This window comes from Hypanus sabinus, chromosome 27, assembly GCF_030144855.1.
Source record: "Hypanus sabinus isolate sHypSab1 chromosome 27, sHypSab1.hap1, whole genome shotgun sequence".
NCBI classification, from domain to species: domain Eukaryota; kingdom Metazoa; phylum Chordata; class Chondrichthyes; order Myliobatiformes; family Dasyatidae; genus Hypanus; species Hypanus sabinus.
The window spans coordinates 21,863,554-21,885,366 of record NC_082732.1 but is presented as its reverse complement, the minus strand read 5'-3'; the positions used below and the strand labels follow the sequence as shown (position 1 = coordinate 21,885,366).

At 39.0% G+C, this 21,813-nt stretch overlaps 1 protein-coding gene across 2 annotated transcripts in view; it reads right to left on the bottom strand.

The window, feature by feature from the left end:
- Positions 1–21,813, bottom strand: part of ccdc30 (coiled-coil domain containing 30) — a 117,405-nt gene that overhangs the window by 48,372 nt on the left and 47,220 nt on the right. For both annotated transcript variants that reach the window (XM_059951886.1, XM_059951887.1), the window contains 6 exons: positions 13,223–13,330; positions 11,108–11,208; positions 6,930–7,122; positions 4,824–4,922; positions 3,596–3,721; positions 423–560 (listed from right to left, as the gene is read on the bottom strand). In XM_059951886.1, coding sequence (XP_059807869.1) covers positions 423–560; positions 3,596–3,721; positions 4,824–4,922; positions 6,930–7,122; positions 11,108–11,208; positions 13,223–13,330 — 765 coding nt within the window. The remainder of the gene's footprint in view (positions 1–422; positions 561–3,595; positions 3,722–4,823; positions 4,923–6,929; positions 7,123–11,107; positions 11,209–13,222; positions 13,331–21,813) is intronic.

Sequence of the window (21,813 nt, the reverse complement as noted above, 5' to 3'; positions counted from 1 at the left end):
AAACCACTTCTGCAGAAAAAATTGCCAAGAACAATCACAGTCATGGAAAGACCATGATCGCCCATGTCATATGACACAGCATATAACGAATGAACAAATGATATCCTGTATGTGAGGTTGTTCTCCGGCATAGGAGCCCCTTTGATAGGACTGCATCTCTCAGAAGGGGACAGGAAGTAAATGCGCCTGATACATTATCCTTGCACTAAAATAAACTGAGCATCATAAATGAATTTCATTGCAGGGAATATACATCTTATAAAAGGCATGTTATAGTTTAGTACATACTATCTATAAGCAGGGGGTTAGGGAGATAACATTGTATATGAAGTTGTTATCTCAGGACTAACTCCAGTAAGGGTTAGTGACCACATATTACATTGATATTGCACATTAGCTGCTGTCAGGTAAGATCCCTCCACCTTCTCCTCTAGAATACAGTTTTCCTTCTTCATCCTTTCAAGAGCTTGATTTAATATTTGATTCTGCTCTGCTGCTGCATGATAATTCTTCAGCTCCAAATTCAGATGATGCACTTGGGTTTTGAAAGCTTCCAACTCCTGTAGAAAGCAGGAAACTTCATTAAAATAGTACGGTCTAGAAATTATAGACACAAGAAACTGTAGGTGCTAGAATTTGGAACCATACACATGAAAGTCGGAGGAACTCGGGCATGTCAGGCAGCAGAAAGGTGGACAGTCAATGTTTCATCTGGACTAAAAGACAAAGGCCAGTATAAAAAGATGAAGGGAGGGGGTGGGGTAAGTGGATCCTGGTGAGGAGGATGATAGACAAATGGGAATAGTGCCAGAAGTTGGGAGCTAATAGGAGGAAATGACAAAGAACTGAAGATGATGAAATTTGATAGGAATAGAAGGTGGGGCATGAAATAAAGAGAGGGAGGTGGGAAGAGTAGAGGACTGTAGTGGGGAAGGGAAACAGGTGGCAGGAGTGTCTCGATAATAGGCAAATGGAATTGGAGAAGGGGAAAGAGACAGTGTGATGGGGCATGGCTAGGTCAGGAGGAGAGAGAAAAACGACAGGGAGAGCAGCTTGACAATGGGCAGAAGATGATTGAGTTTTACAGGAGGGGCAGATGGTGCTTCCTATTATGTTTGGAAGGCACACCGCACAGTTGTTTGGAGGTAGGTCATGTTGTAGTTATGGGGCCACTGATGCAGCAAAACATAGTAGATTTTCCTTCTGAATATGTGTAAGAGTTGCCATTTCTGACCAAGTCCAGTTTTAGGGGAGTTTGAGTGGGGAAATGAGGGGTCCAAACTAGTGAGTGTGGAGGAGGGGTGAGTGTGGAGGACTTGAAGTGGTGATTAATCCTTGGAAGATTAGAGCCAGGAGAAGATATTCTGCCAGCAGAGAATCAGGGCCACAGAATATCGGCCAGTCAGAGCCTTGGCCAATGAAGGTGATGGGAGTCTGATCAGTGGGTACTACAAGACTTTAAATTACATAGTTGCCATGGTGGTGTTTGAATTTGAGTCTCTAGATTATCAGCCCAAGCTTTTGGATTGCTGACATTAAAACATAAAATGCTGGAAATCCTTAGGAGGTCAGACTACATCTGTGGGAAGAAAAACAGCGTGAAAGTTTAAGGCCAATGAATTGCTGGTCACCTGACTTCATTGTTTTACTACCATTGATAAAGAGGAGCTTAAAAGAGAGGACATTCTGTATCTTCTGCATGATTTTTATTCCTGAAATTTATATCTTAGGCTTTATATTTTATTTTATATTTTAATATTTATATTTTTTTATTTTATATTTAATTATATTTATATTCAGCCCTCCAATAATTTAGGATTCTCCAGCACTGTACTTTTCAGCTTTGTATTCACCTGTGGATGTGGAGTTTGTGTCTGTGTATTTTGACCAGATATCTTTTCCTGCTGTTTTTTTTAAAAAACTATTCACTTGCAAAGTATTTCAGATCTGAGGAAGGGATTATATCTTAACCATCAACTAATTTGCTTCTTGACTGATGGTGTTTGATTAGTTTCTTTTGCATTTTCTGTACTTACAAGATATTTGAACTCATTTCAGGTTAGTTCTAATAACTACTTGTACCTGTGAAATGTCTTCAGCATAGCAAAATTCCCCTAGGAATTTGCATCAGCAGGTCAGAATTAGAATCAGGTTTGTTATCAGTGACATAAACACAAGAGATTCAGCAGACTCTGTAAATCCTGAGCAACACACATATACAATGCTGGAGAAACTCGGCAGGTCAGGCAGCATCCACGGAGGGGAATAAACATTCGATGTTTTGGACTGGTTTTGCCCCTCCACAGATGCTGCCTGAACTGCTGAGTCTCTTTAGCATTTTGTGACTCTATTATTACTGACATACGTAGTGAAATTTGTTAACATAAGAGATTCTGCAGATGCTGGAAATGCAGAGCAACACACTCAAATTGCTGGAGGAACTCAGCAGGTCAGGCAGAAGCTATGGAAATAAATAAACAGTTGACATTTTGGGCCAAGACCCTTCTTCAGGTCATGAAAAGAGGGGGGGGGGGGAGACATCAGAGTAAAAAGATGGGGGAGGAGAAGGAGAATGGCTGGAAAGTGATAGGTGCAGCCAGATGAGTGGAAAATTAAAGGGCTGTAGAAAAAGGACTCTCATAGGAGAGGAGAATGGACCATGTGAGGAAGGGAAGGGGAGGCACCAGGGGAAGGTGATAGGCAGGAGAGGAGAAGAGGTAAGAGGCTAGAGTGGGGAACAGAAACAGAGAAAAGAGGAAGGGAAAACAATTAATGGAAAGAGAAATCGATACTTATGCCATCAGCTTGGAGGCTACCCAGACAGAATATAAGGTATTGCTCCTCCATCTTGAGAGTGGCAAGAGGAAGCCATAGACCAATTATGTTGAAAAAGAAATGGAGATGCAAATTTAAATGGTTGGCCACCAGGAAATTCCACTTTTGGCGGATGGAATAGAAGTGCTCAACAAAGTGGTTCCCCAGTTTACGCTGGGTCTCACCAGTGTAGAGGAGGCCGCATGCAATAGATGACACTGACAGATTTGAAGGTGAAATGTTGCCTCATCTAGAAGGACTGTTTGGGTCCTGAATGAGGAAGGGAGGAGGTGAAAAGCAGGTATTGCTTTTCTGTTATTTCCAGGGATATGTGGCAGGAGGAAGATTAGTGGGGAGGGACAAATGGACAAGGGAAACACAGACGGAGTGTTAGCTGCGGAAAGCTGACCTGGGGTGGAGGTAAAATGTGTTTTATGGTAGGATCCTGTTGAAGATGATTGATGTTGCAGAGAATATGTTGGATGCAGAAGCTCATGGGGTGGTAGGTGAAGACAAGAAGAATTCTGTCCCTGTAAAGGCAGCGGGAAGATAGGTGGGTACGGATATCCAGGAAATGGAGAAGATGCGGGTGAGGGCAGCATCAATGGTGGAGGAATGGTCGCAGATTGCACCTTAATTTCCAAAAGAAGGTTTAAAATCTTCGAAACTATTTTTATAATCAGGTCACAGCCCTATAGAAAAGATAGTGGCAGACCTTCCTATCCTACAGATGAAGTTCCCACATCCAATGCCAAATTAAGTAATATCCACATAGTCCCACCTCATCTTCCCGTGTTTTTGACTGCTCAGCAGCTGCTAGTGTAGATTCCAACTGCTCCCGCTTTTTAATTTCTTCATCAAGCTTTAGCTGTGTGCTCTCCAGTGCTTCCTGACTCTTCTTTATACGCTTTTGAAGGGAATACAGAGACCAAATTAAATGATAATTGATAAAATACAGTATATGCCCTTTCAATCATAGCTTCTTTTAGAAATGCCTCATGTCTATTTGCTAAAGAAGCTTTTCTGCTAACAAGTTAGTGCCAATGATGCTGAAAGGCAGTCATCAGTTAATGTTTATGTGGGAACCTGGGCAGTAAACGTAAAACAATACGAGTCCAGGCCCAATTCTGTCCTCTTACAATGTCCAAAATGAATATCCATTAAAATCTAAGTCACAATCCCAAACTGATTCTTTTTTATCAACTCTAGATCAGAGTCCTCGAAGAGGACCATAACCTTGTCATGGTTTGGAGGATTGCATGCCTCAATGACCCAGACAGTGACGTTGACTGGAGTCTGGGCTTCACACTTTGGCTCTTGGTACGGTCACCCATGTCAAACAGGTCAAAGGGTAGAGGCCAGACTAAGAGTGGTCCACCGGTCCTTCAGGTTCAGGACTAGCAACCTTGACTGGTAAAATAAAATCGTAATGGAAACAGCAATGAAGAGTCCTTCTATACAGACAGGGATGGAGGGCCTTCATTGCTGCCCTAAACTCCAGTGGCATAACAGGAAGTATGTAAGTAAGTTAGATCAGAGTGCTGATGCTAAAAAATGTGCCCATTTCTTCAAGATTGACACTGAGATTTTTCAACAGATAGCAGAAATACAGTTTACTTTCAGCTTTTTAAAAAAATTTATATTGCTTGTTGGGCACAGCTGGAGGTTTGAGAGATCCCATTTAACAGTGATTATCAAAGGTACTCCTAGCATATGCTTCAATGTCCTTAGCCTTTGCTATAATTCCAATACTCTAATTGAATTTTGTAGGAGGTGTAACAGAATCTAAACAACCCCAGAGCCAGGGGGCAGCTTGAAACAGAGAGAAAATCAAAAAAGGTCATTGTTAATGCTGGGGCATACTGGTGCACTGAATAGGGGTATTCAGAAGGGTATTCTTTACACCACTTCAGTTAGGTTGCTCCCAACATACTAACAAGTATAAATCAAATACCATTTTCTATGTTAGGTGAATCATTTTACACAGTCCAGGGGAAATTCTTGCTCACCTCCTGGACATCTGGGTTTATATCTGGAAAATGACTTTTGGCTTTAAGGTCCTTGTATTTTCGCTTCAGTTTTAGGTAATCAGCTTCCATAGTGCTGATCTGTGAATAGAGATAGATAGAAAATAACCCTCAGAAAAAGATTTAAAACATTCCCAGAGGCTTTTATAGAACATGTGAGTTAAGAAAAGCTGTCAAATTCCATTTCTGACACAGAACCTAACACAACACAAGACAGCCTGGTTACTGTGCTTCACCCCAGCACTGAGCAGTCCTCTTTGAAGCATACAATATATGTGATACCCTTCATCAAAATACTCCAAAGTTATATTGAACTATCCCATTACAGATGACTCCCTGCCTTCCTAGAAAACCATTCATTTGCAATTGTTCATGCCCGAACCCATGTTTCCCATTGAATCCCATGTAACAAGTGGAGTTGCGTTCCTACAGGATGTTTTCCCTGAAGATAAACAGGTACAAGATAATATCAACTTTTGCTACAATGCTTACTCTGAAATGATGTTGCATTGTATTTGACAGATTATTAGCTAGTACAGAGTTAGATGTTTGGTGTGAGGTGGATCCCTTTGGGGAGGGCAGAAGTTGCAGACAATGACGTGTTTGATGCGTAGGCTTGTTGTTGGTAGATAAGGACAAGAGGCCACTACTGTTGAAGAGGCGGGAAGATTGTGTGAACACGGATGTTCGGGAGGTGGAGGCCATGATGGTGAGGGCAGCATCAACGATGGAGAAAGTGAAACCACATTCTTTGAAGAATTAGGACATTGCCGATATCCTGGAACAGAAAACATTATCCTGGGAACAGATGTTGCAGAGACAAAGGAACTGAGAAAAGGGAATAGCATCTTTACAGGAGACACAGTGGGAAGAGGTATAGTCAAGATAATCGGCAGGTTTATAAATGATGTCAGTCGACTGTTTGTCTCCAGAGATGGAGATGGAGAAATCGAGAAAGGAGGAGGTGGTGTCAGAAATGGATCAAGTGGATTTAAAGACAGGGTGGAAGCTGAGGGCAAAGTTGATGAAATGACAAACTCAGTGTGGGTGCATGAAGCAGCACCAATGCAGTAATCAATGTAGCGGAGGAAGGGTTACAGAGCATTACCAGGGAAGACTTGGAACATGGACTGTTCAATGTAGCCAGTAAAAAGCAGGCACAGTTGGGATCCATGTAGATTCATGCTTGTGGACTGAAGGGTATTCTTATACTTGTTAATAAAGGATGCCAATAACGCTGTTAAACAATAGGACTAGGTTACAAGCAGGGGTTGTTGTGACAGGCCGTAACAGCTTGGGCTCAATTCAACAAAATGTCTGCTGTAAAAAGTCAAACATATAAAACAAGTGAAATAGGGAAAAACGCTTAATAAAGAATCTACCAGTTACCTATTAATGAAATCTGATCATAGTAATTCTGAAAAATACAGAAAAGCTCATTTTGAAAAGCTAGTTTTCCACACTAAGTTCAGAGGGCAAATATTTCCCACTCCCTTAATTCAGGAATCTTGACATTTCTTTTCCATCCAACCTCAAAATTCACTGTCCTTTGCAGCATCAGTATTATCTTGGAACACATCACATTTGTGTAGAATTGTCTGTCTGTAATGAAAGTAAAATCGAGGACACAGGCTGCCACAAGGATGGTAATTCAAAGAATCTTATTACTTTTCATGGATTATAACCACTCATTTTTTTCCCAAACAAAATGTACTGTCATTATATCTGCCCTTTCTGTCTGAGGTTTGTCTTAGTCTATTGTGTGCTTCATTACCATTCCCATCAGAATCATTTTTCTAGAACAAACACCATTTTAATTTTACTTCCCTATTTGCCTTAAAGATTTTGTAAGTGCCAAGTGAGGATAGGCTTGGGTTGATCCCCTCTTGTCAGTCAACTCTTAAAGGTTTACGTAGTGAGGGAATTTCATCTAGACACAACTAAGAGAAATGATCAGATAAGGTCTCTTCAATCCAGACCTGAATTTCATAAAAATTGTACTATAAAAATACACAGGTATATTATAAACCCACCATAATCTTCAATCTACACAAGAGTGATCAATTGTCATTTTCTATTCAGACTAACCTTGGCTTTGAGTACTTCCTTTTCACAGTCATTGCTATGCCTGTCATCTTTTGAATGATTCTGGTAACTTTCCACAGTGGATTCAAGCGTCTCCTTCATCAGCATCACCTCTTCAAGCTCTTGTTGATATTTATGCAACTTGCGCTGCAACTCATGGTTCTTGGATTCAAGCTGATTAATCTCATGGTGGCATCTGGAGCACAAACACAGTTCTGCCTTTTAATTTAAAAATATTTATTCTTCCACTTTTGATGGCATCCTTCCTTTTCTATTAATCCACATCATAGCAGGATTTCTACCCTTTATAGATGACCTCAATAAGTTATTAACAGAATACTTGTGACAGTATTCAAGTCTGGTCTTATTCTCAATGGGTCATTACAAGAATGCAGTTTGCACCAGGGATTACTAAACTGTGACCTTGATAGGAAATCTGAGTTTCAACTCAACTCTACCACCAGGTAAACTCAATGGTGCCTTCATTAACAAACAAACTAGACAATAACATTTAGGAAAGAAAAACAATAAACTATTATATTAATAATAATTTACTGTTACCTCTCAAAATGTTTAACATATTATATATTGTGATATTGGGAAAGACAGATTCTTCTTGGCGATGCTGTTTGAGAAGGAATGTTAGAATGGGCAGCCTGGTAGCATAATGGTTAGCACAGCGCTTTACAGTACTGGCGATTCAGGTTCAAGTCCCACCACTGCCTGTAAGGAGTTTGTACGTTCTTCCCATGACTGTGTGGGTTTCCTCCAGGTGCTCTGGTTTCCATATTGGTTGGTAGGGTAATTGGTCATTGTTCGGGTTAGGGTTAAATTGGGGGATTACTGGGCGGTGTGGCTTGAAGGGTCGAAGGGCCTTTTCTGCACTGTATCTCAATAAATAACAAACAAACAAATAAATAACTAAAAAAAAAGGTTAGGAAAAAATTAACTAAGAGAATACCATATTCCTCGGTACCATAATGTGTCAATTACATGGGACTTCACATCATGACCTTCTGATTAAGTGATTAACTGAACTAAATTAAAGAATCAGTCTTGTTCACTGAAGCTTCACAAACTGAAACATTCATAGACTGATTTACCCTCATGTGGCAAGATATAAAGCTACATATTTTTCTATCTTATGTTAAGTTGTCTAATTTCTCTGGTATATTCTGGTGGTTCTTCCTGAAATGATCCCATTTTTTCTATGTAGTCTGCCCTAATAAATACACAGGAAAACTGAAAAGAAGCAGAAAAGGAACTAAGAATCATATCCTTGAGATACCCAAAATATTATGCAGAAACGTGTACACATTAAAGGTTCAATGGAATTGCATCACATTTGTTTTGAAGGTCTTTAGAGGTATAATTCTTCAGTATAATAGAACCAGAAGTTGGCAGTCCATGAGATAATCAGTTGAGGATTTTAATTTCAAGATAGACAGGAGATTGCAGATATTGGAATCTGGAGCAAAATACAAAATACTGCAAAACTCGGAAGGTTGGGGAACATCTGCAGAGGGAGATGGGACAGGTGACATCTTGGGTCAAGACCCTTTATCTGGATTGAGAAAGTAGAGGGGTTTTGCATGCCTGAAGTTAAGGTTTGCACTGGAATGAAGAGTGTGTTAGAACTAAAAGGGAGTGCTTCTTCCAACTTCTCATTACTGAGGAATCCAGTTCATCTATCTCTCAGTAGTTATACATTGGTAGTGCTCTATTAGCAATCTTTCCAGATGAGGTGTGGCAAGGTCTGAGGCTGCCACAACACTGCTAATCTTCTCTATACAGGAAATCATATTATCTGCAAAAACCGTGAATATTTTTCATCAATAATAGTGTTCAGAAACAGCTAGAACAGAAAATTATTAAGTAATATAAATATGAAAAATGTTTTTAGTGAAATTATACATCCTGTGCCTTTCTTGTTTCATTATCTTTATACATGTGCTTCAGTCTTTGAGCTACACGGCAATGTTCTATGTGACAATAGTCTACTTTCAATCTCACCAATATCTTTGACTCATGAGCACCTCTCAATCCAGCTGGACTAGGTTCACAATACTTGAAAATTCAATTGAAGCTGCAGTCTGAAATCAGTAGCTGTGGTGCATTAGTGAATGTTATGTCTCTCAGGTCATGGTGGGAAGTGATTTGAAACCTACTTGAGGGAAAAGCATCAATGACCTAAACCTGCACAGTAGCTAACAGGGCAGATGGTTTAATAGAACGTTGGCACTTAACTGCTCCACCACTATTTCCAGTTTAAAGGCACAGCAAGGAGTATAACAGCTTTACAATTTCAGGAAATTAACTGTAGATATCAAATGTGCAGCATTTTGATCATTTGCATCGTAAATTTTGCCTTTTGATGGCTTGGCTTTAACTTATAAGATTGTTTCCAAGAATGGTTCTGTTTGACCTATTCCCTTCTCTCTCAAGTGTTATACCACCAGGTAAGGCCAATTTGTCTCCAAGACTGCTCTTTTTAAAGGTAATTTGATTTAAGATGCTGTTATCAGAATGAATCAGTAAAAGGTAATCAATTCTTACTAACAGAAGGGGAAATCAACCCAGAGGTTTAATGAGCATCAAGGAAGAAATCTGGTAAAGTGGAGGTGGAGGATGGGTATCATTTCGTTTGGGATGGTCATTTGGAAGAGTGAAAAATAAATGCTGAAGAAAAACTGCAGTTGCATTAACTGAACACCTTGGGCCTTATCTCAGATATTGGGACCAATGCAATAAAAGAGACCTTTAAAAGAGCTAGAGATTAGTTTACATCAACTCACATATGTAGCAACCTTTCCAGATGAGGCATGGCAAGGTATATGTAGCATAACATGTTAACAGTATCGGTGTACATGCAAATTTGAAGCAATTTGCTTACAGAACTACATGATGAATTTGCACTGAATAACTGATCTCAAACTTACACAGTCACTTAACAAAATCATTATGGTGCCCTCAGAGAGTGAGGTAAACAGTTAATAATACTAACACAACATCAATAGGCAAACCATCAATGCAGTCTAAACAGAATTAAACAAAAAAAAACTAGAAAGGGACACAGGAAAATGAAATTGAAACAAATGGAGGCTTCAGTGAAATAATAATTTTTGAGAATTACCCACAGAATAGTTACAAGAAGAACTGGAGATTCTTTACGGACATTTTAAATTATGTGATAAATTATGGTTTCTGCATTGTTATATTCTGATTATTGCAGGCATCATTTTCCACTGCTTTAATTGTACATGTCTAGTGGATTTTTGAATAGTTTGTGGGGCTCCTATTAAAAGTTAAAAAAGATAAGACTTTGAGCAATTTAGCAACTTTACTGCCATTGAGATGGAGATTTTAAGGTAACCTGATATCCTACAAAATATCAGAAGTAAAAGTTAGAAAAGGGGTCCTTATTTTTATAAATTTTATAAGTTTCTCCTTCCTAGCCAAATGAAAAGTGGTGTGAACAAAAAATGTGCTGCAAAATTGGATGAAGACAGAAAGTAGATACCCGTGAAAACAATGTATGAACTGTCATATCTTGATATTTATGATGCTTTATGCACTCGCTGAGAGAACAGCCAAAGGAGAGGGGTAGCTTATGCAGAAGCTGCTAATCAAGCAGTGTTAGGAAGCATTGTTAATTATATCTTTTCTACAAACCATATGTTTTACTAAACTGTGTTAAGAAAGAGAAAACAACAGAGAAGCTTTACGGATATTGGGCAGAGAATATGTAAGTCCCTAAACGTAAATCTGTCATTCATTCTTTGGGATTTTCTTCTGTTTCAAGGATCTCTGCAAAGAGTTAGAATTTCAGATTGTATATTGTATACATTCTCTGAAATTAAATGGAACCATTAAACTATTTAAAATGTCAAAGCAGGATGATGAAGAGAATCATTAGGCACATTGGTATCTAATGCCAAACAGGCAGTGAATACCTTCCTTTAAGCCACTTAATAATACCCTATTTTCAATAGAATGACATTATAAGCAAATAGCATGAACTCAAATCATTGGATCAAAGAGACTCCACTGAGCTACTTCTGGTTAACTTCAAGATAACACTGTTGCTTTTCACAGCATCATGAAAGGCGTTCCTGAGAGAGAGCTATCTTGGCATCCCTTTTTCCTTATTTCCAGTTCTCTATAGTACAGGATCTATGCACCTTCTGTGGAGTTGCTCTGTTCTTGGATGATGACTGTCATAAATTGAAGGGGGTGTATCAGAGGCAGTTGATGCTCGTTCCAAATCTTGGTTAAGGTCGTCCTGAGTAAAAGAGATAAACAATGAAAGTGAAACTGGTAATCACAATAAACAGTGGAGATGAAACCTACTGGTTTAAGAAAGGGGTTGGACTTGGTATGAACCATGACGCTGCCTGCAAAAGAGAGACGGTGTTACGCGGAGGAGGTGGGCAATCTAACAGTGACTGATTGCCTTAGTTGCTTCTGTTATGATCGCAAGACTCTGTAGGACATTAATGGTGTGGAATGACGCAAGTCCAATTCATTGGTTTACTGGCAAACAGCAGGGGTGGATAGTGGAGGAGCTGGGTGGCCTTGGTCATAGAGAGGAATAGGCCTCAAGCTGTGGTGTCGCCTGTTTTAGAGCCGCCAAGGGGGAGCGTCTGAGCTGGGAGTGCAGGAACTAGTGTGGCCCAGCATCCATGCTGGAGTCAGTGCTGCCCCCCAGTGTTTGCTCAGCAGAAGACAGGCTGTATTGCTTTCAACTGCAGACTGCTGCAACATTCAGGGATCAGGCTTTCAGACTTTCTGTGTGACTGTATTTTGCCATTAGCTTATTTATGCTAAATGTGCCTTGTGCTGTGTATGTCTTTTGATACTATATTTTGCATATGAGTAGAGAGATAAGGGATGTCTAGTCACAGATGGGAGTAAATAATCACTTCTTCAGAGCATAATGGTTGACTATTTTGTGGCTTTCAAACTAAATGGAAATGAATATAAGACGCAAGCTTCTTCCATAAATACAGAGTGAACTGAAGAGGAATATTAAACCAAAGAACTAAGTACCTTGTTTCTGCCAGACCTACATTAGTTACATAATCACCAATACAAATGAACATTAATGCAATTAATCTGCACCAGGTGCTCATTCATTTTCCAGATGAAAGTAACTACTTTTCATAACCTTTCTTATAAATACTTCTATTTCAGTCATCTCTTTGAAGGGCATGTCCCACCCATGGCGCCATTCTGTAATGGTACATTTAGACAATGTAGCTTAAGGTTACCGAGACCAAATTTAGCAACTTGATATGTACAGCTCACTACTATACAAGACTAGGCATACTGTAGCTGCGCGGTGGGAAGTGTGCATTACAGCCTGGTATGGGAACACCAATGCCTTTGAGCAGACAATCCTACAAAAGTCGTTTAATAGTCATTTACTGCTATTTATTTATATTTGCATTTCACAGTTTGTTGTTCATTGATCCTGTTTACAGTTACAGTTTTATAGATTTGCTAAGTATGCCCACAGGAAAAAGAATCATATTGTGACATGTACGTAAGCTGATAATAAATTTTACTTCAGACTTTGAACTTTATATATACTAAACAAATAGGAAAGCAGGTTTTCTTTACTACTTACCCTAACAAGTAAATTTGAGGATTCATAGGATTTTTTTTTCTTACGAACAGGTGTTGAATGACTTTCTATTAAAGACTGGTCTTGGATATCCAGTTTTTGACCTGGATCCCACTAGGGAAGAGTGAGGAACAATAGAAGAATAATTGATCTTGTATTTGATATACCTATTTTGATAATAAATTTGAACTTCAAATGGGGGGAAAAAGGATGTCTATTTCATTCATTGATTTTTGGAGTTGAACTCTGCTGCTTGCATCTAAAAATTACAAAATACAATTCATGAGGGGCCCTGCAGCAAGCATATATTAACAGTCAATAGATTTCTTTACAGATCAAAGAAGTAGTTAGTAGTGGGCAGTTCAGAGCTGGCTACCATTGGATGACAGCCTGATGACTTCCAGATAATTTTCTTCTGCAGTTTGGTGGTGCAACATTAAGACTTTATTATCTCAGGAATAATGGAACCTATGACTAACGTCTCAAGACAAAGTCCTAGTGTGCCTGTAGCTCTCCAAGAGAAGCAGAATAAGGGGAATTGTATTACGATTGTGTAGGTCATTCATTCAAGGGACTGCTTTCAGAGAGTGATTGGACAAAAAATTGACCCAAATATTAAGTTAAATTGATTTTAATTTGTATACCATTCATCCATTTATTGGCAACTTACAACTACACTGAGGTCTGTAGAATTGAAAGATGGTTCAACGTGTTCCATGTGGTGGGGATCACTGCCTTGTCCAGTCTGTGGTGGTTGGAGCTTTTGAAGGCTTTCTACCTGTTCAGAAACATGAAATATACACGTAAGCATTTACTACAGAGACAATATGAGCTGAAGAGGAAAGGTAAGCAACAGAAAAAAAGGAATGAAAGAAAAAGTGAGAGTATATATTCATGAGTGTGAATGAGATAGAGGCTAAAGTAAGAAGCAATTGAGAGATGATGTGTATGACAGAAAGATTTTGAATGAGTATCTGAGAAAGAGTGTATTAAATGTTGAAACTTTGAGAGAAAGAACATGGGTGAGTGTGAATGTGACAGAATGACAATGTGAAGAGAGAGGGAATGTGTGAGTGAGAGGGTGAAAAATTGAGGCAGAGGGTGAGTCAGTGTGAGTCAAACAGAACATATCAGAATCAGGTTTAATATCACAGGCATACATCATAAAATTTTAAACACAAAGAATTCTGCAGGCGCTGGAAATCCTCAGCAACACACACAAAATGCAGGAAGAACTCAGCAGTCAGGCAGCATCCATGGAAATGAGCAAACGATCGACGTTTTGGGCCGAGACCCTTCTTCAGCACAGGAAAGGAAGGGGGAATATGTCAGAATAAAAAGGTGGGAGTGGGGGAAAGTGATAGGTGAAGCCAGGTGGGGGAGAAGTAAAGGGCTGGAACAGGAGAAATCTGATAATAGAGGAGAGTGGACCAAAGGAGAAAGGAAAGGCACCGGGGGAGGTGATGGGCAGGTGAGAAGAGGTAAATGGTCAGAATGGGGAATAGAAGAAGAGGGGAGTAGATGGGATTTTTGTTTACTTTTTTTTACCATAAGGAGAAAACAATATTATGCAATAAGGTTTGTGGCCACCCAGACCGAGTATAAGGTGTTGCTTCCCCACCCTGAGGGTGGCCTCATCTTGGCACAAGAGGTCTTCCAACCAGCCCTTTAATTCACTTGGTCTATTTCTGACACCTCTCTCCGCTTTTGTTGATCTCTCTGTCTCAACCCTGCAGATAAAATGTTGACCAACATTTTTTATAAACCTACCAATTCCTACAGCTATTTTAATTATATATAATTAAGATAACAAGTTTTTTCAAAAGTGTTGCTTTCTCAGAATTTTTTTTTTGTTTATAATAGACTGCTTGAAGCAAAGCACAAATATAATTTCAGAATACTTGTATCACGTAGGAATTTGGAGAAACAGCAGATTAACTTTTATTGAATATAATGTTTTTAATTGCATAATGGTGCTAATGCTTTGTAATTGTTCAACTAAGTTGAAAATATTTTGTTAATGATTTTCATTTATACTCAGTGTCTGAGGCTCCTCGCTTAAGTGTCCAACAATAATTCACCAGCATTGATGGATTCCAATTGCCCTGGTATCTTTTCTCCATGACTGCAATGTCCTGGTGAAACCTTTCACTATGCTCGTCACTAACAGCACCAAGATTTGCAGGGAAGAAGTCTAAATGGGAATGCAGAAAATGAATCTTTAGTGACATGTTGCATTTCATGGTTTTATATGCTTGAAGCATGCTTTCAACCAGCTGCATGTAGTTTGGTGCTCTGTAGATGCCGAGAAAAATTTCAACAACTTCCTTGAATGCCTTCCATGTGATTTTCTCCGGTCCCACTAGAAATTCCTCAAATTGCCTGTCATTGATGACCTGTTTATTTGTGGACCAACACAAATACTTTCCTTAATCTTGGAATCAGTTATTCTGGGAAATATCTGTCTCAAATATCAAAATCCTTCATAGAAATTTTTGTGCCTGGTGATAGCAGATTCCATCCTTACAGTCCTGAACTCAATAATTATTACTAAAACCTTTCCTGCCATGAAGCAGCTGCACCATCTAAGCATGCCCAAGCATGCCTGGACAAGATAGGAAACTTTCCAGCTTACATTGTAGGCGACATTTTAATTGACTTGAATTATGAATTAAAATAATAAACATAAGTTTATTTTAAAATGGTGTGTGATAGGGAAATTTCATGGTGATTTTCATGATCAGTAGCCCAAAATTCATTAAGATACACCTAAAGGTATTCAGGAACCAAAATCTTTGTTGTCCAGTGTATTACCTCTTCTCACCCAGCTCCTGTAAAAATGCTATACCCTTATCTTGTTTGCTTCGGCTCCCCCACATCTGATCCCAGGATGAGGCTTTCCTTTCCAGGACATACTCCTTCTTCAATGAGTGGGGTTTCCATTCTTCCATCATTGATACTGTCCTCACTTGCATCTCCTTCATTTTATGAACATTTGTGTCATCCCATCTTCCTGCCGCCTTAACAAGGACAGAGTTCCTGTACTTACCTAGCACCCCTTAAGTCTCTGCATCCAACACATCACTCTCTGCAACTTCCACCATCTCCAAAGGGATCCTACCACAAAACACATTTTACCTCCGTTACCCCCCCCCCCACCTATACATTCTGCAGGGTCTGTGATTCCTTTGTTAGTTCTTCCCTCCTCACTACTCTACCTCCCAGCACTTATCCCTGCAGGCAGCCAAAGTGCTACATCTGCCCAAACAGTCCTTTCAAGTGAGACAATGCTTAATTTACAGATCTGCTGGGTTCATCTCTTGTGTTCGGTGCTCCCAAAACGAAGACCTCTACATTGGTGAGACCTGACGTAACTTGGAAACCCGTTTGTCAAGCGCCTCTGCTCCATCCGCCAAAAGTGGAACTTCCCGGTGGCCAAGCATTTAAACTCTGATTCCCATTCCCATTACATGTTGGTCCACTGTCTCCTCCTGTGCTAAGATGAGGCCACCCCCAAGGTGGAAGACCAATACCTTATATTTCATTTGGCATCTTCTCACTCCTTTATCACTTATCCCTGATAAGTGATCTTCCTTCCCTTTCTCCTCTAGTCCACCTTCCTCTGCTTTTGGATTTGTTCCTCTCCAGCTCTTTACCTTTCCTGTGCACCTGGCTTCACCTATCACCTTTCAGCTTCCACTCACACCATCTTTTTATTCTGGAATCTTCACCCTTCCTTTCCATTCCTGAAGAAGGAGATCAGTCCAAAGTGAAAATCATTTGTACATTTCCATGGATGCTGCCTGGCCTGCTGAGTTCCTCCAGCATTTTGTTTGTGTTGCTTAGATTTCCAAAATCTGCAGACCTCCCCATCTTAAATCTGTCTAAGGAATTTTCCTTAACTCAATGATAAAAATGATAGATTTTTCAGAGGCGCCATCTTTATTCTTACTAGCTTCACATTCTTTGCCACTTCTTTACCTCTTAGCTTCCTTTCTCAGCTCTTTATGCAGGCTACTTAGAATTTGTATCACATAGTGGAATAGAAAATGTTTGTTCTCTGACATTAAGGTATGAACATCCAATTTTTTGAAAAAAAAGTAGAGCTTTTATGAGTGGCTGCATTATACCAGGTATGGAGGCCCCAATGCACAGGATTGAAAGGGGCTACAAAGGTTGTAGGTTCAGCCATCTCCATCACCAGCTGAAGCCTCCCATGTTAAAAAGCTGGCATCCATCAGTAAGGGCTATCACCACCCAGAACATGCCTTCTTCTCATTACTACCATCAGGGAGAAGATACAAGAGTCTGAAGACTCACACTCAAATGTTTTGGCAATAGCTTCTTCCCCTCTGTCATCAGATTTCTGAAATGGTCCATGAACACCACTTGGCTATTTCTCTTTTGCATTATTGAAATTTTTATGTAACTTGTAGTAATAACTTATGTCTCGCACTATACTGCTGTCAACAAACAACAAAATTCACAACATATGTCATGATAAAAACTCTGATTCTGAAACCGAATGGCCAGAGCTGTAGTTTTTAGCGTGTAATGATCACAGTTCAGAAATAATCCTATATGCATTTCAGCTTTCTAGTTAGTTTGCTCCTTGCAGCAAAGAAGAAGTGATTTTAAAGGCAGTGTATGGGATCATGCCATTGGAAGGAAGCAGTTAAGGGAGACCCTGGTATGATGTTCCCCATGACAATGGGGAACCTGCTCTGTTGCAACTATAATTGGATTTTTCTCTTTTCCTGAAGGTGATCAGGATTATGGTATGCCCTCCTCTTCCCAGATGTAAGTTATGAGTCTGTAAGTTTGACACTGATTTTTTTTCTCTACTAAGTTTTAGAACAGATTCATTTTCTCTAAAGGCTTTGTTTCTCAAACCTTTTCCACCACATAACGAGCAGTCCAATGGAGTCAAAGATGCCTGTGTCAAGGAGAGAGTTACGGTTGAGAGTTCTTCAAAGTGCTCTTTTCAGGGGTAAATAATTGCTGCTCTGCTTAAATAAATTTATCTTCATTAGTTGGGTATGCCTTTGAACGTATGAGCCAAGCGTCCACACATTACACGGTTATCAGTGATTTGGTGGACCTCCCACACACTTTCCATTCAGTATCTTTTATTTATAACATATGACTACTTTGAACCTTAGCATCAGATGCTTGTGGAGCTCTTCTCCTACAGGTATGGTGGAATTTGCAGTCCTGGAACATCTTTTGTTTGAGGTTCCTCAGACCATAAGATCATAAGAAATAGGACATTTGGCCATCAAGTCTGCTCCATCATTTTATCTTGGCTGATTTATTATCCCTCTCAACCCCATTCTCCTGCCTTCTCTCGGTAACCTTTGATGTCCTGACTAATCGAGAACCTGATCTACCTCCGCTTTCAATACTCAATGACTTGGCCTCTGAGGCTGTCTGTGGCAATGAATCACACAGATTCACCACCTTCTGTGAAAGAAATTCCTCCCCATCTCTTCTCATTGCATGTCAGTCTTTTCTGAGGCTATGCCCTTTGGTCCCAGACACACCCAGTATAGGAAACATCTTCTTTACATCCACTCTATCCAGACTTTTCAAAATTCAATAGGTTTCAATGATTTCCCCGCCCCCCCCAATTCTTCTAAACTCCAGTGAGTACAGGTCGAGAGCCATCAAACACTCAATATTTAACCCTTTCATACTTCTAATTGTTCTCATAATCTCTTATGAACTTTCTCCAATGTCAGCTCATTTTTATCTTAGATAAAGGGTCCCAAAACTGCTCACAATACCTCAAGTGCAGTCTGACCAATGCCTTATAGAGCCTCAGCATTACATCTTTGCTCTTATATTCTAGTCCTCTCAAAATGAATGTTAACATTACATTTGCCGTCTCTTACCACCCACTCAACCCATAAGCTGACCTTCAGGATCCTGCATGAGGACTCCCAAGTCCCTTTGTACCTCTGATTTTATCCTATACTTATCTCTTTTTACTTAAAGACATAGATTATTTACTGTTTAGTAAATAATCTATGTCTTTACTTCCTCTACCAAAGTACATGACCATACACTTCCCAACACTCTATTCTATTTGTCACTTGTTTGCCCATTCTCCCAATCTGCCAACGTCCTTCTGCAGACTCCCTGCCCTCTCAACACTATTTACTCCTCCACCTATCTTTGTATTATCCACAAAATTGGCCACAAAGCCCATCAATGTCATTATCCAAATCATTGACATATAATGTGAAAAGGTCCCCTATGGAACACCTCTAATCACTGGCAGCAAATCAGAATAGGCCCTCTTTATTTATTCCTACCTTTTCCTTCCAGCCAATCAGCCAATCTTATATCCATTCCAGCATCTTTCCTGTTAAGCACCCTCCATGTGCAGCACATTGTCAATGGCTTCCTGAAAATTCAACTGAACAACATCCACTGACTCTTCCTGCCTGTTACGTCCTCAAAAAATTGCAACAGATTTGTTAGGCAAGATACCCCCTTAAGGAAAGTTCAGCTATTTTATCCTGTGCCTCCAAGTACCCCAAAGCCTCATCCTTAATAATGGACTCCAACATCTTCTCAGTCACTGAAGACAAGCTATTAGGCCTATACCCCCCTTTCTTCTGTCTCCCTCTCTTCTTAAAGAGTGGAGTGACATTTGCAATTTTCCAGTCCTCTGGACCTATTCCAGAATCTAGTGATTCTTGAAAGATCATTACTAATGCCTGCACAATCTCTTTACCTACCTCTTTCAGAACTCTGAGATGTAGTCCACTTAGTCAGGTGACATATCAACCTTCAGACCTTTCAGCTTCCCAAACCCCTTCTCCCTAGTAGTAGCAACTGCACCCATTTCTGCTCCCTGATACTCTCGAATTTCTGGCATATTGCTACAGTTTTCCACAATGAAGACTAATGCAAAATACTTATGTTCATCTGCCATTTCTTTGTCCCCATTTGTCTACCTCCCCAGCGTCATTTTCCAGTGAACCACTCTGCCCCTCTATTTATATATCTGGAAAAATACATTTGGTCTCCTCTTTTATATTATTGGCTAGCAGCTTACCTTCTTATTTCATGTTTTCTCTCCTTATGGCTTTTTAGTTGCCTTCTGCTGTTTTTTAAAAGCTCCCCAAACCTCTAAATTCATACAATTTTTTTCCTATATTGTATGCCCTCTCTTTTCCTTTTATGCTGTTCTTTGACTTCCCTTGTCAGCCATAGTTGCCTCATCCTCCTTTTAAAGTAGTTAATCATTTTTGGGATGTACTACCTACAGCATGAGCCTCAAAACACTGGAGGGATACCACAAACATTGTTTCTGTAAAATCCTCTAAATCTATTGGCCGGATGGGTAGGCCAGATATCAGAGCTCTCTCATGGCAAGAAATTAATGGCAGAATGGAATCAAGGATGCTTTCAAGGCCTCTTTAACAAATTGAGTAATGTTGGTTGAACCCGAATCAATTTTGAGCATTCAACCAGCATGCAATAATTCTGAATATTTCCAATTTCCTCAGGAAAAGCTTAATTTTACATTTCTCTAAAAGATCAATTCCAAAAGAACCACAAGTTTTCATCCCTTTTCATTAGCCAAACACTCCAAAGGCTGGGACAGGAACCCATCAAGAATCAGACAACTTCACAAAAAATGGAGTTAACATTTAAAAATGCAAACATGAAGTAATCTGCAGATGTTGGAACTTCAAGCAACACACACAAAATGCTGATGGAACGCAGCAGGCCAGGCAGCATCTATAGGAAGAATTACGGTCAACGTTTTGGGCTGAGACCCAAGACATTTTAAAAATCAGTTCTACTTTTTCAATCTTTTTATTGAGTTTCATATCAATATAAAAAAAACATAACATAATAATGAATAGGTTATGAATACAATAGACTTAAAATTACATTGATAATAGGATAATAATATCCCATTAAACATCAACAACAAAAAAGTACATTAATCAATCGAGTCTATATAATTATATATGAAAAAAAAACAAAAATAATCATCAAAAGAAAAAGAAAAAAAATTAAAAATGTGTAAAAGAAAATATATATATGAAACAAACACTAAACTAAAACTAACATGGGCAATAATAACAGTTTATAAGTATATGATAGTGTCAAAGAACTCCGGAACTCCATACCTGAACAAGAATAAGCAGAGAGAAGGTCTGGGAAAGGCCAAATTAATTCATATTGAAATGTCGAATGAACGGTCCCCAAGTTTCTTCAAATTTAATTGGAGTCAAAAATAGTGCTTCTAATTTTTTCCAAACTCAGATAAGAAATAGTTTGAAAAAGCCACTGAGACATGGTAGGAGGATTTACTTCTTTCCAATTTTGTAATATAGACCTTCTGGCCATTTTTGTTACAAAAGCAATCATTCGTCTGATTGAAGGAGAAAACTGATTACCATCCTCATTTGGTATACCAAAAATTGCAGTAATAAAGTGAGGTTGTAAATCGATGTTCCAAATTGAGGAAATGGTAACGAATATGTCCTTCCAATAGTTATGTAAAGTGGGACATGACCAAAACATGTGGGTCAGTGAAGCCACTTCTGAATGACATCTGTCACATTGAGGATTAATATGAGAATAAAATCGAGCAAGTTTATCTTTAGACATATAAGCTCTATGTACAATTTTAATTGTATTAAAGCATGTTTAGCACATATAGAAGAAGAATTAACCATTTGTAAAATTTTTTCCCATTTATCTGTTGGTATATTGTATCGAAGTTCTTTTTCCCATTGTTGTTTAATTCTATCAGACATCTCTGGTTGTATCTTCATAATCATGTTGTAAATAAAAGCAACTAATCCCTTCTGACAAGGATTTAAGGTAAAAATCAAATCTGAGAAATCCGTTGAAGTTGAGTTGGGAAAAGATGGTAAAACTTTATGTAAAAAATTTCTGATTTGTAAATATCTGAAGAAATTAGATTTAGGTAATTTAAATTTATTGGAAAGTTGGTCAAAAGACATCAAAGTATCTTCAAAAAAAAGGTCACGAAAACATTTTATACCTTTCCTTTTCCATATGCTAAAGGCTTGATCTGTCAAGGAAGGTTTAAAGAAAAAATTAAATAAAATAGGGCTATCAAGAACAAAGTTTTTCAGAGTAAAAAATTTCCGAAATTGAAACCAAATTCGTAATGTGTGTTTAATAACAGGATTAAAAATCAGTTCTACTATATACTAGAACAACCCTAAGTTAAGAATCTGCCTTTTACGCTACCTCATTGGACAG